The sequence below is a fragment of the Pteronotus mesoamericanus genome, unplaced genomic scaffold (genome assembly GCF_021234165.1).
Source record: "Pteronotus mesoamericanus isolate MK-2021 breed Mesoamerican mustached bat unplaced genomic scaffold, CSHL_Meso_final scaffold_705, whole genome shotgun sequence".
Classification (NCBI taxonomy): Eukaryota; Metazoa; Chordata; class Mammalia; order Chiroptera; family Mormoopidae; genus Pteronotus; species Pteronotus mesoamericanus.
Window position 1 is genome coordinate 6,992,288 of NW_026555326.1, and position 23,223 is coordinate 7,015,510.

At 38.9% G+C, this 23,223-nt stretch overlaps 1 protein-coding gene and 1 non-coding gene across 3 annotated transcripts; one reads left to right on the forward strand and one right to left on the reverse strand.

Moving 5' to 3' along the window:
* Positions 1–862: 862 nt before the first annotated feature.
* On the reverse strand, positions 863–23,050 carry SNRPE (small nuclear ribonucleoprotein polypeptide E). 2 transcript variants are annotated; one of them, XM_054563339.1, is made up of 6 exons: positions 22,932–23,050; positions 22,418–22,444; positions 21,416–21,478; positions 20,206–20,284; positions 4,057–4,168; positions 863–1,045 (listed from the first exon to the last, which is right to left on the reverse strand). In XM_054563339.1, exons 1-6 carry the CDS (start codon positions 22,983–22,985, stop codon positions 958–960), a joined length of 423 nt encoding a protein of 140 aa, XP_054419314.1. In that variant the 5' UTR covers positions 22,986–23,050; the 3' UTR covers positions 863–957. The 2 variants fall into 2 exon arrangements, with proteins under 2 accessions (XP_054419314.1, XP_054419315.1); XM_054563340.1 differs by lacking the exons at positions 863–1,045; positions 4,057–4,168 and adding an exon at positions 17,587–17,809.
* Positions 1,190–1,321, forward strand: LOC129062495 (small nucleolar RNA SNORA36 family). Its single transcript, XR_008528286.1, has one exon. It is a non-coding gene; the product is annotated as a small nucleolar RNA SNORA36 family (small nucleolar RNA).
* Positions 23,051–23,223: the final 173 nt, after the last annotated feature.

A 23,223-nucleotide genomic window follows, 5' to 3' on the forward strand; every position in this document is an offset into this window, starting at 1 on the left:
TGCTATTTTAAAAATACCTGAATGTCATAATCTGTTTTTAACAATGAAATCTGGAAAAAGAAACACTCTAGAGTTTAAACAAAGTGTAAAGACTACAGCAGAAAGTAATTTTTCTTTAGCTATCTGAAGGAAATTGAGAATAAGAGAAAAGGAAATGCCCTTATTGACCTTCCCTCCAGCCTTTCCTGCTGCTAATTCCCTGACAGTGAATCCTAGCCAACATTTTAAAGGGCAACCTATACAGAAATGGAATCAACAGTCAGATTTCCTCTAATAGGTGGAAAGGTTATACACCAAAAAAAAAAAAAAAAAAAAAAAATTTCTCAAATAGAAGCCGTGACAAGACCCATTCAGTAAAAAAACAACACAAAACAAACAAAAAAACCCCCACACCTCTTCAAAATGTGATCTGAAAAATTATTTTCAATCTAAAAATTTACATTAATTTTTTAAAATTCCTGAGACAGAAAAGATGGGATTTCCCATGCACATATACAATGTGAATCTTGGTAACTGTCTCAAGCTAAGATATTAACAATGCATTATGCTGTTTAGAATACAGCTAAAAAAAAGTATGACAAAATGAGCACAAAGGATGGAAGGGAGAAATTGGAGGGATAACCTTCTTACACAATAGAAGAAACATTAAAATATTATTGAAGGTAACTGTATTAAGTTAAAGATCTATATTTCACTCCCTAGGGAATCATGTAAAGAATTTTTAATGGGGTATAGTTAATAAGCCAATAGTAGAAATAAAGTGGATGATAATAAAAATAATCTAAAAGAAGACAGAAAAACAGATAAAAAGAAGAAAGAAGAGACGGGACAAACAAAAATAAGATGAATTCAAGTCCTGACTCGTGTGGCTCAGCTAGTTGGTCATCATGCGGAGCGAAGGGTCACTGGTTCAACTGCTGGTCAGGGCACATGCCTGGGTAGCAGTCTTGGCCCCCATCAGGGCATGTATGGGAAGCAACCAATTGGTGTTTCTCTCTCACATTGATGTTTCTCTCCTTTTCTTTTTTCTTCCCTTCCCTTCTCTCTAAAAATAAAATAAAATATTTTCTTTTTTTAAAAAAGATGAATTCAAGAACTGTGATGTTATCTGAAATTTTACCCTAGTTGCAAGCTAACAAGTAGACCTGCAACACTTTCACGAATGTTGGTATAAGACATGAGACATTTGTTCCAAAGTGTTGAGCTCAGTTCAGGTTAATTAAACTTTGTTAATTAAACTTTGGGACATTAAAACATGGGCTTAGGAGAGATGATTGGATAGAAAGCATTGCTCTATTCATTTACCTCCCTGCCTACAAAAATTAAAATTAAAAAAAAATGAAAATTAAAAAAAAAAAAGACATAAGACATTTGGATCACAGAAGGGCAGTTTATTGCTCACATCAGTGGCAGTATCCAGAGTATCAGCATTTTTGTACCAGTTCCCCAAATACCAGTTCCCACAGAGCAATACAACTAGAGTCAAGTGATATGCATGCAGTGGGTGGTGTTATAACAGAAAAACCCTGAATTTGGAGAACCGAATTTTTTATGTGGGCAGTAAGCAATGTCTGCTCCTTGCTCTAGAGGAGATATTATCTATCTTCCAAAGGTTGTCTGCCTAGTAAACATCCTTGAAAAGATAATAACAAAGAATAGTCAGTATCTTGCTTGTAAGTCATGCAGTAATGCAAGAGACTATGAAGAACTGTCTCTCATCACATGGCAGATTTATACCAACCATATCAATAATTACATTGAAGGTAAATGATTTAAATATCCTAATTAAAAAGCAGATTGTAAGAGTGGACCCCAACTATATAATACCTGCAATAAACCCATTTTGTTCGGTAATGGTGAAGATGAGTAGACAGATAATTAACAAGGATATAGAAAACTTGAACAACACTATATTCACCAGTTTGACCAGACATTTACAAAATATTTCCTCCAACAACAGCAGGACACGTACTCCTTTTAATTACATGTGGCATAGTCACCAAGACAGACCATGTTGTGGACTATCAAACAAACCTAACAAATTTAAAATAATTGAAGCCATATAAAGTATATTATCTGAACACAATAGAATTAAACTAGAAATCAATAACAAAAAGATGGCTAGATAATCCCCAAGTATTTGGAAATTAAAAAACACACTCCTAAATAACTCATGAATAATTAAACAAGCCAACTAAGGATATTTTGACCTTAATAAAATGAAAGAGCAACATATCAAAATTTGTAAGACATGATAAAATACTTCTATTAAAATACATGAAATGTTGACTTCTGGTCAAGACGGCCAAGTACGTAAATACTGTGCTCACCTACTCCCATGGGATTTCCCAAGCAGACCACTTCAAACTTACAGCTAAACTACAGAACAACCATCATTGAGAACTGCCTGAAGACTAGCTGAACAGTAACTAAGACTATACAGAATAAGCTACACTGAGCAAGGCAGGAGGGGCAGAGGCTCAGAACCGGGTGCTCCCACACCCATATGTGGTAGTTAAGAATTTGGAGGGATAACTCCACTGCAGAGTTCCCTCCCATGAGGACTGAGGAGTCTCAGCCCCACACCACGCTCCCCAGCCCAGGGCCAGGAAGAGAAGTCCCCATAACTTCTGGTTGTGAAAACCAGAGAGACTGTGGCTGAGTGAGACAAAGGACTGCTAGGGTCCCAGGTGTTCCTCTTCAAGGGCCCACACATGGATTTACTATGCCGAGGACTCATTCGGTCTGAGATCCAGTGCTGGGGCAGTAGGTAGAAAGGCACTGGGGACATATTGTACAAGGAGGAACTGAATCATTTGGCATCAGAGCAAGGGCTGGAGAGGCAGCTTTCCCCCAAACAGAAGTGCTGGTAAAGGCCATCATTCCGTAGTTGAGCCCTCCTGAATCCATCCTGTAGGCACAGGAGGGAGAAGATCTAAGTCACTGTCAACTTAACTAACACCATTAACTCCACTCTGGTGACTCCCTGAGACCTGGCCCAGCCCAGCTTGCTGGGCCCATCAAAGCTGCTTCCAGTGGCTTTTCCATACAAAAGGCCTATCTTGGCTCATGCTGCACACTTTCTTAAAATCTCTCAAACGTTCACAAACCCCAAATAAGCAGCAGTTAGTCTTGGCATGCCCCAGACCTCTTGCTAAGCAGCCCCAAGCCTGGCACTAGCAGTAGTCAGCTTCATCACAGCTAAGCCTCTCCCAGGCACCTCCAAGCCCAGCACAAGTGATAACCATCTGCAGGTCACTTTGTAGCTCATACAAAGTAGTCCCTGGCAGGGCATGCACAAGAACCCTGCACAAGAAACCGCAAAACCAACACACCCAGTGGCCAGCTTCAGACCACACCAGAGTACCATTAGATCACATCCACAAATGTCACACCCAAAGGGAAGAATCAGCAGGCACCTGAGTGAATCCTGCTCCATAAGCTCAGTCCCTACACAAAAGCTCCTCCACTATAATCGCAGCCAGTCTTCATAACCAATCAGCCTGAGTGTCAATCTCTTCCATTGATGTGCCAACAACAATCAAGGCTCAACTACAGCAGAAAGGAATGAACAGCCCACTTAAGGGACAAATCTGAAGCACCCAGCTCAGGTACCAGGGAGACTGTGCCACTGGGCCCCACAGAATACCTACTACGGAAGGCCCCTCTACCAAGACTGGGAGATGTAGCAGCTCTACCTAATACATAGAAACAAATATAGAGAGGCAGCCAAAATGAGGAGACAAAGAAACATATTCCAAATGAAAGAACATAACAAAATTCCAGAAAAAGAACTAACAAAATGAAGAGAAGAATCTACCAGATGCACAGTTCAGAACCCTGGTAATAAGCATGCTCAATGATCTCAGGGAGAGCTTCAACAGAGAGGAAACAAAAATGGAGAGAGAAAACACAAAAATTAACCAGTCAGAAAAGAAGATTACAATAACTGAAATGAAGAATACATAAGAGGCCTTGGCTGTGTGGCTCAGTTGGTTGGATCATCATCCTGTACACCAAAACGTTATAAGTTCAATCCCCGGTCAGGGTACATACCTAAATTGCAGGTTCGATCCCTGGTTGTGGTGCATATGGGAGGCAACTGATTGATCTTTCCCTCTTGTATCAATGTTTCTCTCTCTCTCTGTCTCTCCCCCTTCCTCTCCATCTAAAATCAGTAAAAACATATCCTTGGGTGAGGATTTAAAACAAACAAACAAAAAAAGAATACATAAGAGGGAATCAACATTAGAGTAGATGGAGCAGATGACTGAATCAGCAATTTGGATGATAATGTGACAGAAAGCACTCAATGAGAACAGCAAAAAGAAAAAAAAAATCCAAAAAATGAGGATAGTTTACAGGGCCTCTGGGACTACATCAAACATACCAACATTCACATGATAGGGGTACCAGAAGACAAAGAGAGCAAGGAATTGAAAAGCTATTTAAAGAAATAATGACAGAAAACCTCCTCAGCCAGGTGAAGGAAATAAACATAAAAGCCCAGGAAGTGCAGGGAGTCCTAAACAAGATGAACACAAATAGGCCCACACCAAGACATAATTAAAATGCCAAAGTTAAAGACAGAGAGAATCATAAGAGCAGCAAAAGAAAAGCAGTTAATTACATACAAGATAAGATAAGACAATCAGCTGATTCCTCAACAGAACCTTTGCAGGCTAGAAGGGATATGCATGAAATACTCAGTGATGAAAAACAAGAACTTACAACCAAGATTACTCTGCCCAGCAAGGCTATCATTGAGAATCAAAGGACATATTAAGAGCTTTCCAGACAAGAAAATGCTTAGGAGTTCATCACCACCAAACCAGAATTACAGGAAATGTTAAAGGACTTAAGAAGAAAAAAAATTAAAAATATGAATAAAGTGGAGGTAAGTATATATCTATCAACTATTATTTTAAATGTAAATAGTTTAAATAATCCAATAAAAAGAAATAGGGTGGCTGAATAAATTAAAAAAACAAGACCCTTACAGAAGCTACCCTTACATAAGAGACTGGCTTCAGATAGACATACACAGACTGCAAGTAAAGGTATTGAAAAAAGATTTTATGAAAATGGGAAAAAAAGCTGGTAGCAATACTTATATCAGACAAAAAGGAATTTGAAACAAAGGCTATAACAGAGACAAAGAAGGACCCAGTAATTCCACTTCTGGGTATTTATCGGAAGAAACTCAAAACATTAATTTGAAAAGGCATATGTGCCCATATGCTCACTGCAGTATTATTTACAATAGCCAAGATATGTAAACAACCTAAGGTCCATCAACAGATGAACGGATAAAGAAAGGGGGTACATATACAAAATCTGTCCAGAAAGTATCCATCCATGCACTGTGAAAAATAGAGACATTTACTAAAAAAGATACAAGAAACATTGTATATAGGACGATGATGCCTCAGTTCCTTTCAAAGTAGGCAACTTGGGACCTCTGTTCTCGCAATCGCCATCAGCTGTCCCTCATATTTTCCTGAATCTCATTGACAGTCTGAAATTTCATTCCTGTCAAAGGTGATTTTAGTTTTGAGAAAATCCAGAAGTCGCAGGGTGCTAAATCTGGGCTGTAGGGGTGCTGAGTCTACTGGGTGATTTGATGTTTCACAAAAAACTCTGCACAAGACATGATGCATGAGGGAGCATGTTGTCATGATGAAGCTGCCAGTCACTAGTTGCCCATAGCTGCAGCCTTCTGAATTATCTGAATAGTTTCCATGGAGGAATGTTCAAGCTTAATGCAAAATCTGATGCAGATTTGTTGCTCTACTCACTCAGTTATTTTGAGTGCAACAGTCACATAGTACATGTGCTCACTCAACGGCATCAACCACGTCTACTGCCCCCACTGACTAGTACAGAGAAATTGTCATTATTCATGCACATGCATTCCAGTCCACTCTCCTTGGCTGTCAGGTTACGTCAATGCTGCGCAAACCATTCTATTAACAATGGTTTGAGTTTTTCTGGACAGACCTCATATGCAATGAAATACTATTCAGCCGGCAGTTCTTGCCATCTGCAACAACATGGATGGAACTAGAGGGCATTATGCTAACTGGAGTAAGTCATTCAGAGGACAATTACCACATAATTTCACTTATATGTGGAATCCTGGAAACAAAATAAATGAACAAACAAAACAGAAACAAATTCATAGGTACAGAGAACATTCTGATGGTTGCTCAATCGGAGGGGCTTGGAGGGTATGGATAAAAATGGGGAAGGAAGTAAGAAGTATAAATTTGGTAGTTACAAAACAGTCATGGGAATGTAAAGTACAGTATAGGGAATATAGTCAATAATAATGTAATAATTATGTATGGTGCCAGATGGATACTAGCTTTATCTGGGTGATCACAAATTGTACACTTGAAACTATATGATGATATGTATTAGCTACAAATGAAAATTTTTTTAATATTTTAAAAATATAAGAAAAAATGAAGATAAAAAAATGAGATTTTCTTATCAATAATCCACGTCTCTACCTTAAAAAAAAGAAAAAGATCAAATTAAACCCAGAGCAAGCAGACTGAAGAAATTGATAAAGAGCAGAAACTGATGAAATTAAAAATAGCAAAACATTAGAGGAAAATTAATTAAATGAAAAGCTGGTTCTTTGAGAAGTTCACTTTAAAAAAGTGATAAATTTCTGACCAGATATCAAGAAAAAAAGGACATAAATTACCCATAGTAGAAATTAAAGAGAAGGCATCTCTACAGATCTTATGGGCATTAAAAGAATAAGGAAATATTATGAACAACTTTATGCTAACAAATGTGATAGCTTAGGTGAAATTGAAAAACTATTTAAAAAACAGAAATCCCACCACTCAATCTATTAATGTAATTGAATTAGTAGTAAAAACCTTTCACCACAAAAACAAGCTATAGAGAAAACTGAACTTAGGGAACAGTGAGTTATCTGTTTTGAATATAGAGAAGTATTCTTATAGGGGAGTACTGGGAAATAAAGCTGAAGTCCTGGGAGATAAGGTAGACTGTAAGAAAGCACTGAGTCAGGCTAATGACTTCAACTCCTATGGTATAGGCAAAGGCTTTTTCAGTGTGCTCCAGACCACTCTCTGCATTTTTTAAATGCTACTTAATTCTTTAATATTTATACATTGCCTTATACTCTCTTCTCTGTTGCATATATGTGTAATACATTTCCCTAAGCAAGTCCATAAGTTCCTCAGGATGGGTCACATAATGATTTCCAAGTCAGGAGGGAAAATTACAGAAACCTTCCGGGTCAAATGGCTTCACAGATGAAATATACCAAAGATTTAAGGAAGGAATTATATCAACCCTATTAAGTTCTTCCAAAAAGTAAAAGATGAGGGAACATTTACCAACTTCTATAAAACTATTGCCTAAAACCAGGCAAAAAATATTTACAAGAAAACTATCGACCAAAATGCCTCATGAGCATAGACACAAAAATCCTTAAACCAATAAGATAACTGAATTCAGCAATATATAAAATGGGCAATACACCATGACTAAGTGGTGTTTATCTCAGAAATGCAAGATTAGTTGAACACTGAAGAAAACTGTCAATGCAATTTACCTTATCAGACTATATCATAAAAACCATATGATCATATAAAAAGATGCAGACAAAAGGGTAACAAAATTCAACATACCTTCAAGATAAAACTCTAAGCAAATTAGACTTGAAGGAAACTTAATAAAGGGACATATACAAAAACCTACAATTTTATCATATTTTTTAAAAATATACATTTTATTGATTATGCTGTTACAGTTGTCCTGATTTTCTCCCTTACTCCTCCTCCACTTGGCACCCCCCTTCCCTGCAGCAATTCCCCTCCCCCTTATTTATGGGTCCATGCATATGTATTCATGTCTATGGGTCATGCATATGCGTTCTTTGGCTTCTCCATTTCTTATACTAGTCTTGAAATCCACCTGTTTATTTTGTACCTACACATTATGATTCTTAATTCTTGCACCTTTTCCATCATTCTCCCCCTTCCCTCTCCCAGGTGATAACCTTCCAAATGATCTCTGTTCTGAATCTGTTCCTGTTCTGGTTTTTTGTTTAGTTTGTTTGTTTGGATTCAGTTGATAATTGTGAATATTGTCATTTTAGTGTTCTTAGTTTTGATTTTCTTCTTTTTCATAAATAAGTCCCTTTAACATTTCATGTAATAATGGCTTGGTAATGATGAACTAACTCCTTGAGCTTTACCTTGTCTTGGAAGCACTTTTTCTGCCCTTCCCTTGTAAACTATAGCTTTGCTGGATACAGTTATCTAAGTTGTAGGTCCTTGCTTTTCATCACTTTGAATACTTCTTGCCAGGCCCTTCTTGCCTGCAAAGTTTCCTTTGAGAAATCAGCTGATATTCTTATGGGAACTCCTTTGTAGGTAACTGCTTTTCTCTTGCTGCTTTTTATATTTTTTTCTCTATCTTTAACCTTTGGCATTTTAATTATGATGTGCCTTTGTGTGGTCGTCTTTGGGTCAAACTTGTTTGGGATTCTCTGTGCTTCCTAGACTTGTATGTCTATTTCATTTACCAAATTAGGAAAGTTTTCCTTAATTATTTTTTCAAATAAGTTTTCAATTTTTTGCTGTTCCTCTTCTTCTGGCACCCCTATGATTCAGGTGTTGGTACATTGAAAGTTGTACCAGAGGTTCCTAAGCCTACCTTTGTTTTTATAAATATTTTTCTTCCTGCTATTCTGATTGCTTTTTCCTTCCGTGTGCTCCAAATTGTTGGTTTTATTCTTAGCTTCCTCCTTTCCACTGTGTGTTCCCCGTAGATTTTTATTTCACTTAGTGTGAACTTCATTTCTTCCCTTATGTTTTTGCAATACTCAATGAGTTCTTTGAGGATCCTGATCACTGGTGTTTTGAACTCTGCACCTGATAGATTGGTTGTCTCCATTTCATTTAGTTCTTTTTCTGGCATTTTGTTCTGATCTTTCATTTGGGCCATATTTCTTTGTCTCATTTTGGCAGGCTTCCTGAGTTTGTTTTTATTGTATAAGGTAGAACTGCTTTGACTCCTTGTATAAGGCAACTGTAAATTGTGTGGGGTGGAGCCTCAAGTAATTGCCAGGGCAGGGCAACCTGCTTTATGCTTTGTGGCTGTGTTGGGGGGAGGGCTCAGAGAGGCGACAATGCCACTGCCTGGCTTTTGGAGGTTTGCCCAGCACTCGCCTGATTTCCAGTCACTTCACCCACTTTCCATATTAAATGAACTCTCCTGAAAATTTGGTAGTTTTTTTCCACCACCTCAACCCCCATTGAGTTTTATAGTGAGAAGTTATGGGAATATATCTTCCCAGTGCTGGATCCCTGGGCTGTGTGGTCTGGCCTGGGGCTGTGCTCACTCCCAAGGTATCCCTCCTGATTTTTATCTGCCACACGTGAGTGTGGGACCACCCATTCTGCTTTCACTGCCTCTCCATGCTACACCACATCTCCTACCTCTCTGATAAATATGGCTTCTTTAAATACTTGGTTGTCGGACTTCCATACAGCTCGATTTTGATGGTTCTGGTTGTTATTTGAGAAATACTTGTAATTCTCTCTGTGTCTGTGCAAGGAGGCAAAGCTTGTCTACCTACACCTCCATCTTGACTGGAAGTCTACAATTATATCATACTTAATAGCACACTTTTCTAATGCATACTTTCTAAGATCAGGCATGAGACAAGGATGTTTACTCTTACCATTCATACTAGAGGGATCCTAGCCACTGAAATAAGTGAAGAAAAAGAATTAAAAGTTTAGTTTGGAGAGGAAAAATATAAACTTTTTATTTGAAATTTTATTTTTTGCATTTTCATTTGCAGACAAAATGATCATTTATATAGAAAGTCCCAAGCAATCTACAGAAAAGTTACCAGAATAATTGAGTTTAGCAAGGTCAAAGGATGCAAGGACAATTTATAAAACATCACTTCATTTTTATTCCCCTACACAGTTAACTTGAATTGCCAACTTTCTCAACCATGGCATTTAACAATTCTTCACTGAACAACTAATTCCCTTCCAAGCTTAAGAAGGGCTGAAGATAGGGACCCCTGTTCTGGCATTGTTCTCAGTTACAATGCTTTAGATGTAACAAAAAATCCAACCAGGTAATGTATTCTCTCATATAACAAATTCAGTGGTAGGTAAGTTCCAGAGTTAATTCAGTGGTTCAAAAGTCATTAAAAACCTCGTTTTTCCCTTTTTTCTACTCTGGCATTGTTATGATGTTAGCAGTTATTTCACAGTAGCCTAACACTAAGCCTATGAGTTTCATAAAAATTAATGTCTGATGGTTGGCTGGTATGAGGAAAACAATTTTCTCATATGTACTTTGGAAAGCAATTTAAAATACCTATAGATTTTTAAGTGTGCATATTCTTTCATCTAGCACTTCCACTTCCAAAATTCATCTCACATAAAATTTAAGTGGAGAAAAACAGGTATAGAGATTTTGTTACAAAACTTTTAACAGCAAAAAATTGGAAACAGCCTAAAATATCCATCAATACGGGTAATTAAAATTAAAAGACTCACACGAGGGCTGTTAAACATGGAAATAATCCAAGTTTTGTTTATGAGTCAAATTGCAGAGATATGTCTTCACAAATAAATATCTATGACACCAAAAGCATGGGCAATAAAAATAGATAAACTGATTACATTAAAATTAAAAACTCCTGTGCATCAAAAGGCACAACAGAGTAAACATGTAGCCCACAATATGGGAGCAAGCATGTTAAAAAAAAACTCAACAAAAAAAGTTTGAAAACGGGCAAAGAACTCTGACATTTCTCTAAAGATATACAAATCACCAATAAACATATGAAAAGATGTTCAGGGGAAAATCAAGGTGGTGGAGAAGTGAGTAAAAGTCACACTGACATCCTCCCAGGACCAATCTGAAATGACAACTAAATTGTGCAGAAATCACCTGAAACAAACAACTGAACAAGAGAGAAGACTTATAACCTCGGACAGACAGAAGAATAAGCTTTAGTACAACCAAACTGGTAAGGAGTGCGGTACAGACTCGAGGTGGGCGAGGCACCCACGGGTGGCAGCACCAGGATATTGAAATGGCCAGTTGGATCCCCCTGAGAAGAGCAGGGTCTAAATCATAAGCCGGGATCTTCAGCCTACAGCACCTGGGTCCAAAGAGTACACAGATAACAGCCAGCTGTGATAAGCGGCAGGGTTGATCTCTGCCAGAGATGGGTGGTTGGAGATGCAGAGAGCCTTTTAAAGGGCCAACATACCAATTTTCATTTGCAGCCACTTACCCTGGTCTCCAGCAAAGTCGGTGGCAGAGTGGGCTAGAAATGCCTGAGGAAAGACTGGGGAAGGAGGCTTTGAGGAGAGAACTGAGGGAGTAGCTAGCAGAATCTTGGTTCTGACTCATCCCCCATACGGCAGTAGCCATCTTGCTCAGGCAGACCACTCCCGAGTGGCAGCAGTGCAAGAGGACGTAATAGTCCCGCCCCCAGAAGGGACTCTGCTCTGGCCCTGTAATGCTAAAGCCTGACTGCTGAATGGAGTGGCAGCCACAGAGAGTAGATCCCTGGCTAAAGGGGGTGCAGAGTGGTCTAGAAACACTTTGAGGAAAGACTGGAGTCAGAGGCTTTGGGGAGAGAACTGAGAGTAGCGAGTGGGATCCCAGTCCTGACTCCTCCCCCCTACAGCATCTGTCATCTGGTTTAGGCAGACCACTCCCCTGAGCAGCAACAGCGTGAGAGGACCCAATAATCCCACCCCCAGGAGGGACTCCACCCCATCCTGTGGTTTCTAAGCCTGACTGCTGAGTGCAGCGTGATTAGATTAACAACTGAAGGAGACAGCCACAGACAGTAGATTCCTGGAAGTTTTGAACAGACTGCCTAAGCTCAGGCAGGGTCAACATTTGACATCATCAGAGGCAGAGCCAGAAAGAAAAAAACAGCAGCCTTCTACCATAGAAGTTCACACCACAAAGTCAAGACAGATCAATTTAAGAAACAGAAGCAGAAGAGTCTCGCAAATAATGAGAAGACAAAGAAACACCCCCCACTCCAAGGGAAAAGAGGAATTCCCAGAAAGAGAACTAAATGAAATAGAGGCAGGTAAACTATCAGATACTGAGTTCCAAACAACAGTTCTAAGGAAGCTCAATGAGCTCAGTGAACATAGCGAGAATTACAAAAAACTACAGGAAAACTACCAGGAACTTACTGCAAACTATAACAGTATGAAAAAGGACATAGAAACTATCAATAAGAGGCAAGAGGAAATGAAGAATACACTTTCTGAATTGAAGAACACAGTAAAAGGAATCAAAAGCAGGCTAAATGAAGCAGGGGAACAAATCAGTGAGCTGGAGGATAAGGTAGAAAAAAGCTCCCTGAAAGAGCAAGAAAATGAAAAGACTCAAAAAGAATGAAGAAGCATTGAGGGAAATGCAAGAAAACCTGAAATGTAATAATATCCATATAATAGGGGTACCAGGAGGAGAAGAGGAGAAAGAAGAGACAGAGAACCTGTTTGAAAAAGTAATAATGGAAAACTTCCCTCATTTGAGAAAAGAAAAAGTCAAACAAGCCCAGGAAGCACAGAGGGTCCCATTCAAGAGGAATCCAATGAGGCCCACTCCAAGACACATCATCATTAAAATGGCAAATATCAAGGACAGAGAATCCTAAAGGCAGCAAGGGAGAAACAGGTAGTGACATATAAGGGAGCCCTGGTACAGCTAGCAGCTGACTTATCAACAGAAACACTACCAGCCAGAAGGGAATAGCAAGAAATATTCCAAGTCATGAAAAGCAAAGGACTGAAACCAAGACTGCTCTACCCAGCAAGGCTCTAAATTAGAATGGAAGGCAAAAATAAGAAGTTTCCCAGAAAAAGAGAGAGCTATAAGAATACACCTCCACCAGACCAGCATTGTAAAATACGCTAAAGGCGCTGCTTCAAGATCGAAGAGTCTATGAATACCCAGTTCCTTTCAGTCACTAATACTTGATATTACCAGTATTTTTAATACTTATTAATCTGATTATAACAATGATGTATTTTTATTATTTGTTGAAACTAAACTTGTTTTTGTAGATTTCTTGCCTATTTCTATTATTTTTAAAAAGCTGTAAATGACTTTTTGGTATTCTCTATCCATTTTTTGTTTGCAGAATTTTTTCCCTAAAAAAGCAATTAACCCTTCTTTAGATATGTTGCAAATACTTTCCTATTACTTGTCCTTTAACTTTTTTATATGTATATTACTGTATAGTCTTAAATGGTTAATATAGTCATATTGCCAATATTTTACTTTATTGCTTCTGGGTTTGAATATTTTACTTCAGGGTAAGAAAAATATTAGTTTGTATTTTCTCCTAAACTCATTAGATTTTACATGTTGATTTTTAACTCATCTGAATATTTTTGTATACTGTGTGAAATAGGGCTCTGTATGTATTTCAAGTAATAGTGGTTCATGCACCTTATTTGTTGAATAAGGCTTGTTTTCCCCATTGATTTGAAATATCAATTTAATCATATATTACACTGTTAGATATAGATGTTTGTTTCTACAATGCTCATTTTATTTCATTGACCTAGATTATTTCTCTGCTGGTGTCATGTTTTAATTGCTGAGATTTTATAATGGATTTAAATTTTCAATATTTTATAACGGATTTTGACATTTAAAAATAAAATCTGTATTTTAAAATAAATAAAGAACTCCTACCTTTTCGACAACATGGATGAACTGGAGAAAATTATGCTAAGTGAAATAAGCCAGTCGGTGAAAGACAAATACCAAATGATCTCACCTGTAAGTGAAATCTATTCAACAAAATAAACTGGTGAACAAAATAAACCACAGGCATGGAAACATGGAGCAAACTGAAAGTGACCAGAGGAGATGGGGAAGGAAAATGGTGGAAAGAAGGGACTAGATAAAGAACATGTATGAATGACCCATGGGCATGGACAACAAAAGGGGAATTGACTGTGGGAGCAGGGGGCAGGGTGGGATGGGTGGAGGAAGGCAAAGGGGGGAAAATTGAGACAACTCTAATAGAATAAACATGATTTAAAAATAAATGTTTTAAAAGTATTTAAGTTATAATAAGGCCATTAGAGTGGGCTCTACTCTAATATGACTGGTGTCCTTGTGAGACGAGACTAGGCCTTAGAAGAAACCACCATGCCACATATTGATCTTGGACTTCTAGCCTCCAGAATTGTGAGAAAATACGTTTCTGTTGCTTAAGCCACCCTACTCATAGTGCTGTTATGGTAATCCTAGTAAAATAATACAAAGGTGAAAAGGACCAGATAGTGGACCTGGAAAACCATTTAAACCACTTTGAATACAATAGAGACCAATTTAGGTGATTGAGCATAATAAGAGCATTAAAAAAAAAAAATGTTCAACATCACTAACTGTTATGGGAAAGCAAATCAGAACCACAATGAGACTACCTCACAACCATTTGGATGGTTGCTATCAAAAATAGACGAAAGTTCTGCCTGTGTGGAGAAACTGGAACCTTTGTACACCGTTTGTAAGAATGTAAAATGTTGCGGCTGCTATTCCTCAAAAAAACAAACAAAAAAAACCATTCTGGACATATACTCAAAAGAACTGAAAGCAGAATCTCCCAAAATATTTGTACACCCATGTTCATAGCAGTATTATTCACAATAATCAAAAGGTGGAAGCAACTCATGTTTATTGACAACTGAATGTATAAACAAAATGTGGATGTATACATGCAATAGATTACTTAAGCTTAAAAAGGAAGAAAATTCTGACAGAGTCTACAACATGGATGAACCCTAAGGACAAATACACTAAATAAGCCAGTCACAAAGACAAATACTGTATGACTCTACTTATACAAGATATCTAGAGTAGTCAAACTCAGAAACAGGAGTAGAACGCTGGTTGCCAGGAGCTGGAGAATGGAGCGACAGAGTGTTTAATGGAGTTTCAGTTTTGTAAGATGACAAAGTTCTAAAGACTGGTTGAACAATGTGAATATACTTAACACTACTGAATTGTACACTTAAATATGGTTAAGACAGTAAATAGTATGTATACTTACCAAAACTAAAAATTAAAAAAGTTTTAAAGAAATAACCATCTATTTACTGATAGGGAAAGGAGGGACTTGGACTTTTGTGTTCTACTTTGCATCTTTCTGTACTGTTTGCATTTTGATCATTAATCTGTACGAGTGTTTTTATACTCAATTTTTAAAAATCCCACTGGATATGTTTTAAATTAAAATTAAACTCTAGGTACTAATAGATTTAAGTTCTTATGCCACCTTAAGAAGTTTTACCAAGCATCTCATCTCCCAAAAGCATGCCATGAGTAGGCTGTTATTAGTTCTAAAAGGAGTAATTATGAAAAATCCCGTGTCACTCAGATAACATGAGATGCTGCCTCAGGTACTACCCATGACACTTCCTAGTCAGTAATGCTTTATCCAAATTAGAGATCCACTCTAATCCTGAAACTGACAAATGTCACAAAATAATAGCTGGTGCCTGCAAACACAAAATCTTATGTTTCTCTCCACCTACTGTTAAAGAACACCAAGCCCAGCACCAGCACTTTTTCAGTCTAATTCTCCTCTCCTCCCCACTTTAAGAATGTTACAGGAAAGTTAGTGTGTGGATAGCAAGATCCCCTTGGAAACCAACAGCCATTCCTGAAAAATAACTGCTCACATACAAAAGGGCTGCCAACAAGAGCAGCTTCTCAGCAACATGCCTTAATAACCTTAAAGAAGTAGAGTGCAACACCTCTTTTAACACAAACTGGTTGGAAGAAAAAAAAAATCTACAGATTGCGGAAAAGTACAACTTAAAAAGCAACCACATGTTCTGGTGGAGCACAAAGCAAGCAGGTATTTCTACGTACAGAAGTCAATTGTACAAGTTCAACTATACCTTATTTCTCACTAACATTTGCTTTGTCAAAAATAGAACTTTCCACATCTTGATCCATTCAGAGTAAGCCATAGCAGGTACAGTTTTGCTTACACAGGGCAGCCAGGTCGGAAAGGCTGCACAGGGAAATGGATGCAGCAGCCAGCAGGTTTTCTTAGGGATTATACTGCTCCACTTTTATCATTCTTCCCAGCTACTTTAATACCAAAAAGGCCGGGTCTTTACTGTTCCTATTTTTTGCACCAGAAAGGCTCAGCCAGCCTCAGGTCTGCAACTCCCTCTGCTGCCCAATGTTTTTCTTTGCATGCTGTCTCAAGCTCAGTGAATTTCAGACTCAAATGGTAAAGAACTAAAGCAGCCCTTTATTTCAAAATATTACCCAAAAAGCACCCGTTCAAATAGGAGAACACCTAGGATGCCAAGTTGTAAGCTAGATTTCTGTACTTGCCTACCAATCTCATTCTCACAAATGGTTTCTTTTACTCAGTTTAAAAGTTCCGTTATCTCCCTCACAGGCACTTGGAAAGGCAGGAAATGGACCTCTTGGTCCTCCCTGGCCAACACTTAATATATTGGCTGCCCCTTACCAGAATTTTTTTTTAAGATTTTTAAAATTTATTTTGAAATACGGGACGGGAGAGAAACATCAATGTATGGTTGCCTCTCGCACACCCCTTACCCAGGACCTGGCCCACAACCCAGGCACATGCCCTGACTGGGAATCAAACCAGCAACCCTTTGGTTTGCAGGCCGGCACTCAATCAACTGAGCCACACCAGCCAGGGCTGCATTACCAGAATTTTAAGGAAGGCCTTTCTCATCTTTCAAGGTCCAATTTAAATAGCACTTCACACTGGTATTGAAGCTATTTGTTTTGTTTGCCAGCCTGTTTCATTGTATTTATTCAACTTTGTGCGTTAACAGCAGATGCTCAATAATCATTTTACAGAATTCTAACTAGAACCACCTGGAGATACTGGGGGAGGAGAGATTTGTCCACACAATTAGGAAACAAGCAATTACTGGGGGAGGAACCAACAAAATTCTTAAAAGAAACAGGTGTTTTCCCAACTAACATACTATTTATTATTCCACCTAATTGACCAGCACGGCTTATAGTCTTTTTTCAGGTTACCAATCTCACAAAGTCTCCCTCCTGTTAGCTCTTATCAGAGCTCATTTTTAATGTAATTTTAAGACATTTCATTCTTTGCCCAAACCCAAATACTTCTCACATTCTGATCTTAGTGATCAAAACAATTAACAAAGACCTCACACAATGACTCTATGAAATAGAGATGTTATGTCCCCGACCTATCGTGGTTAGAAACTCAAGTGTTTCAGCGTCCAGAATTGGAATTGTTGATGAAGACTTATTAGTGTAACAGCCTTTACTGTTGTGAACCTTCCTGTTCCTTCCCACCCAGTATCAGAGGCTTACCTGTCAGGTGGAATTCCTACTCTTTGCCTTAAGAATCTATAGAGCAGACTCTGTGAAAAGCAAATGCCCATGGCCAACAGCCACTCTTCAGAAAACTAAAATGCTAACAGCTAATGGTGCTACTGTGTAAAAGGTCTCTACCACTGGATAGAAAGAAACAATGTAAAATTTTTAATAAAAACAGTCACATAGCATTTATTGTCTGGTAGTAACAAAAGGGTAGTCAAAACAATATGAACAAATGTTCGAGGACTATACCCACAACAAACTGTAACAAACCTAAAAAAACACAAACTGTATTGCTTCTTAACAATTTCTCACTTCATTAGTCATTTCTAGTTGGAGACACTTTGGAGGAGAGTAATATTATCTCCTTTCAGCATGATCCGACCTGAAACACAAAAATTTTTTAAAAAAAGCTATTAATAGATACTCAGACATTTTAGCCTCAGAATTTTGAATGGTTCTTGAGCAATTTTGAAAATATTTTCTTATATATGAGCATTTTCAAGTACCCAGATACTGAAAGGCTGTGCATATTACAATGTACTTTTTAAACAATAACCTAATGAAAAAAGGACCAATAACCTAATTAAGCTAGAGAACTGTTACTTTATGAAAAGCACAGTTTCTGCAGACTAAGTTAGCTAAGTAGGTCTACCCCAACATTTCCTGACGCTCTACATTTGTAGAAGTTGGAAAATGAGCTGTATGTCAAGTTTAGAAAATGCAGCAGGTGAGAACCCCGTCCTCAGAGCTCTTATTTCACCCTTCAGTAAGCAGACCTATTTAAGTTTCACCCAATTATTTCATAAACTTATTTGAGCAGAGAATACTTTTTTCCTGAGAAATATCCATAAATAGGTTCAGGAAGACTGGAGTTCAGTAAAACAGTTTGAGAATTGTGAATCAGCCCCAGCAGCGATTAAACTTTCCCAGGCTTCCACAACAGGTAGTATTAATCTTTCCTCGATTTATAAGATACTACTACGGGAATTCAACACTTTGTAAATTATTTATAAATAGTATGTCAATAAGGCTAGCTTGCCCTTCCTGGCATGACATGTTTAAATTTTAAAAATCCAGGCTTTCACAAAAATAGCCAAAGCAGGGCAAAACAATTTTTAGAATCTATGTTCCACATATCTAGTATAGGCTGAAGAGAATCCTCAGGGTCTGGATAAGAGATACCTGAAGCCCATCACTGATAAAAGTCCTAGTGAGCTGTGAACCTGCGAATTAAAAACCAAATGCCTACATAAACCTAAGTTAATGGGATTTTAACAAAAGTGATTCAGTTTTTCTTGATGAAGCCATGAATCCTAAAGACCCTCTATTAACTGTCTTACAAAACTGTGTTCATTAATCAAATATATTTGAGTTTCTACTACATGCCACACACCAAGTTCGGCACTGAACACATAGGGGAGCAAAACAGATGGGACTCATGCACTTACTGAGCATGTGGTCCAGTGGGAGAGAAATTAATAATACCACTAATGAACGTTTTAATACAAACTCAGAGACCCCTGCTCCCTGCCCCCCATCCCCACCCCAAGCAAAATAAAACAAAACAAAACCCTGGGAGGAGGTGACATTTCATCTGAATCCTAAAGACACAGGGAACAGGATATACAAAGATTTATGGTGGAGTAAATGTGCAGTGTCACAGAACTGAAGGAAAAAACAGGCGTGGATGAAGCTCAGAAAATGAAGCAGAGGGCAGATGGAGATAAGCCCAGATCATGAAGAACCCCTTGAAGAACAGGTTAAAAATTTTCTTATCCTGTGAGCAACAGGAAGCCAATGAAGGAAGGATGTCAAGCAAAGGGATGACAAGGTCAGATTGGTGTTTCTCAAAAATTAGTGGAGCCCACAGAGCAAACTGGAGGGGGATGAGGTAGTTGCAGAGAAATCAACAAACATACTGAACAGAAATTGGTGCTATTAGGTACGGCAGGGAACACTAAGCTCTAAAAGGGCGAGGGGTGGGAATTAAGTTTGATTTCTGATATGCTAACGCTGAGGAGCCGTTGACATATTCAAGTAGAAATGTTTAATAGGCTCAGAGAGGTGTAGGGCTAGATATAAATTTGGGAGTCAATGAAGTCAGTAGGTGATTTCATAGTTGTGCAAACACAGAGTGCACTTATACAAACCTAGATGGTACAGCCTAGCCTACTACACATCTAAGCTCTCCGGTACACCACCGTGGTATAGGCAATCCATCGTTAGCCACAATGTCGTTAGCCACAATGTCTTTATGAGGAATGTGACTGCACAGAGATGGTAATGGAAGGTGTGGTCTTGAGTACCTAATACAGAGTGACAGGAGGACCTAAAACCAAGCTTTGAGCAATTTAAACATTTAATGGTTGGGTCTCAATGAACGAATATATAAAGCCTGAAAAGGAGTAACCAGAAATGAAAAATAAAACCTGAGTATAGTATCACGGAGCAAAGGGAGCAAAGGGAAGAAAGTGTTTTAAGAAGGGAGTGGCCAAACAGTGACAAATGCTGTTGGGAGGTCAGTAAAATGAGGATGAATATTGACCAATAGATTTAACACCGTTAGTCTTTGGTGTTAAAGCACAGGTAAGAGCTACCCAAGTGGAGTGACAGGAGAAATGGAGCGGGGTAAGGAGTAAGTGAAAAAGGATAATTTCAAGAGTATAAATTCCCCACCTCAAATAATAAACTAAATTTAAACATGAACTAAGTTACAGCTCACTCAATTTTGCAAGTAAATAAAAGTTTCGAAAACTCTAAGACTTTCTATATTCTTACCTAGTTGTTTTCTTGACTTTGTTTTAGAATGAATCTCTTCTGCATCATCTAATACAAGGTTCATGTATTCATCAAACCCCTAGAAAAACAAGCCATTGACTGTTATCTTTAAGACCACATCTAAACCAGTCTAAAGAGATACAGAAATGCCAACAAACTTCAAAAATTCATTCCTTTGCTCATCTTTCAGATGAAACACCGCCTCCCACTCTAAGTCCCTTTTAAAAAAGAAAACCAGAATGCACTCCATTATTTCTGGAACCTTTTGGACTTAAGATTTCATTAGCTATGCCTAAGAGCCACTCTCCGTCTTTCAGAACCCGCCCAATACGGAGTACGTGTGAATATATATGAATTGACTTCTGCCACCACTTCTCCCACGTTCCCCACAAAAAAACTAGCACCATTAACCACTACTCTTGTTTTCTACCTAGTAAACAGGGAAGGTGAGATTGCTGAGGAAATCTATGATGTTTAAAGGGTATAGTTTTGGTGATATCTCATCTTTCTTTAAAACATTAAGGGTATTCTGCCATCCTGGAAGTCTTATTTAACTAACCTCACCCACCTCTATCAGGTATCACCTAATCCAGAGTTAAGGCTCTATTACTCCTCACCCACCTTTTTTTTTTTTGGTTCCCTGCTTCAAATACTAACATGGTTATTTAGGTCATTTTAAAAAACAAATTTTCCCTCAATTTTATGTGTTAACCAATCCCTATCAAATAGAACAATGAGGCAAGGACAGTGGGCCCTGAAAAATTTTCTTTGGGCTGGGTCTTTGACTTTTTGTACTCTGCTCCGGCAGACCATTCTTTTCTACCCCCTCTCCCGCCCCACCCACTGTTCCAATTAATAACAGCTAAATAGAAGTTAAGTGGTTTGCGTAAGCCTTACCCTTTCTTCAAGTCCCGGCTCTAATCACATCTTCACTACTTCCACAAAGCCTCTGATCAACTCCCACCATATCTGTACCTTTATAAACCACCTCATAGTTTTCTTCAAATCTTTCCAATTACATCACCCTTTACCCTAATATACACCTAAGCTGGGAGGTGAGAGGGAGATCTGTTTTTAAGATGAGGTAGTCAATTATTATTAAACACCGACTATGTCTGGCTGGCCTTTGTCTTTTTTCTTTTTTTGGTGAGGTCTTTTTCTATAACAATCTGCTCTGAGATAACACATCCTGGGTGTCCTGGGTACTCACAATGATACAGCCCTCTATTCGCATATTTACTTGCTCATAAAGCCACACCTGAATCCGAGATCTCTGAAATAATCATAAAAATAGAAATGTTAAAAAAGCACACAAACTCCAATCACTTTTGTCAAACAACAGAAAAATACGGCTCCTACAAAAACTTAAAAAAAAAAAAGAAAGCCAAGAGTTTTAACCATTTGACTCATGATAACCATGACTAGTTACTTGCCAAGAAACATTCTCATTTAATAAATACTACATTAGGACCAGACTGTCCCAAGTTTGATAACTTAATTTTCATGTGATCTTGACACTCTATTTCTTACTGCTTCTAGTTTCAATACATTTAGAGTGAAAACTGATGTCAGTGTAGCACAAAGCAGTAATTTCCACTTCTTTATCTGCTATACCAAAATTCAGCTGTAAAAAAAGGTGACTCTAGTTTCTCAGTTTTCTAAGTCTTATATCTAACAACCAGAGGAGAAACCCTCAATTCTTGTGATTATAAATTACAATGGCTTCAAATTAATAATGTTTTTTCAATTGTGTTGTCACGCTAAAATTTAACTACGTTTTCTTTTGGAGACAATTTAAATACTCCGTCTTGCCACCTCAGACTCTGGTGCTAAAAATCCCCCCAAAGAAAAGTAGGCCGTCCCTAAATCCTTTGAACCTATCCCTCCCCCTTTACCGTCTTCCATCTCCACGCCCCCCACCCCACAATCACACTGCTGTCCTTGTCCATGAGTTCTCTTTTTTTTCCAGGTCAGTCCCTCCACACACACCCCCAGCGTCCCCAAAAATTACTTTTTGAAATAAGTAATTCTGGTCTCGCAAAATAATGACAATTCTTTACATGCTTGCAGTTGTCATGGATTCATACCATTTCACTACATTAGGGCGTTCCCTGCACCCCTTCCCCTAGAATACCCCTCCGATCTCCCCAATTTCATCTTTTTAACTAGAACACAGTGATGAGACAGGACAGCGAAACGACAACTTACGTACATTTTGCAAGTATCTGAAGATAAGGTTCTGCACCGACGGTTAAAGGAAAATACACGCACAGCATACTCTGCTCCCTGAAACTGGTCACTGCCCTCATCGAATTTTCAGGGCCTACTCCACGAAAAGGGTCCAACTAGGCACCCATTAGGGATTCCCTAAATACTCTGAGGAATCCCCTCTCGTTCTCTTCCTTTCTTGGATATTACCTGTGGCGCCGTCAACCTCCTTCCCCAGACCGATAACCTCCCGGCTGCACTCTTTACCTAACTAGGACGCTCTCTCCCCCACCCCCCACGCCTCCCACATGCCCTCGGTAGGGGTCTGGCCAAATCCGCCTCCCACCCGACCCCGTTTCCTCAGCGGCCGTCTCTCTCTCGGGTTCGGGCGCCCCGGAGACTCACGGGAAGTGGATGAAAGCACTTCGCTCCTCCGAGCCTGCTGTCTACTCTTTAGATCACCTCCCACCCCCCCGCCCCGTTTTCTAGCCCGAACCTCCCAGTCCTGCGTAGGATACAATGGGCTGCACCATCACCTTCTGCACTTTTTGGCCCTGGCCACGGTACGCCATGGTGGAAGCTGACAAAAGACTAACACGCGCGCTCCTTCAGGGACCTACCGCTGGAATAAAGCACCGGAAGCGGAAGTGGATGGTACTGCGACCGGCCGGGGCGGTGCCTGGGAAGTGCTTCTCTAGCCTTGATGCTCTATAGCCTCCGGTGAAGGCCAACTTGAAGCGACTGTACTTTGAAACGGGGGTCGGTCCTACAGCGTCACCTGGAGGGAAGCGGCGGAGACGCAGTGTATTT

Coding starts and splice junctions, on each gene's coding strand:
- SNRPE (XM_054563339.1), bottom strand. CDS start 22,985: ATGGCGTACCGTGGCCAGGGCCAAAAAGTGCAGAAGGTGATGGTGCAG. Junction 22,445..22,931: donor AGGTGATGGTGCAGCCCATT/GTATCCTACGCA, acceptor CCGTCGGTGCAG/AACCTTATCTTCAGATACTT. Junction 1,046..4,056: donor GGATCGAACCTGCAATTTAG/GTATGTACCCTG, acceptor TTTTATTTTTAG/AGAGAAGGGAAGGGAAGAAA.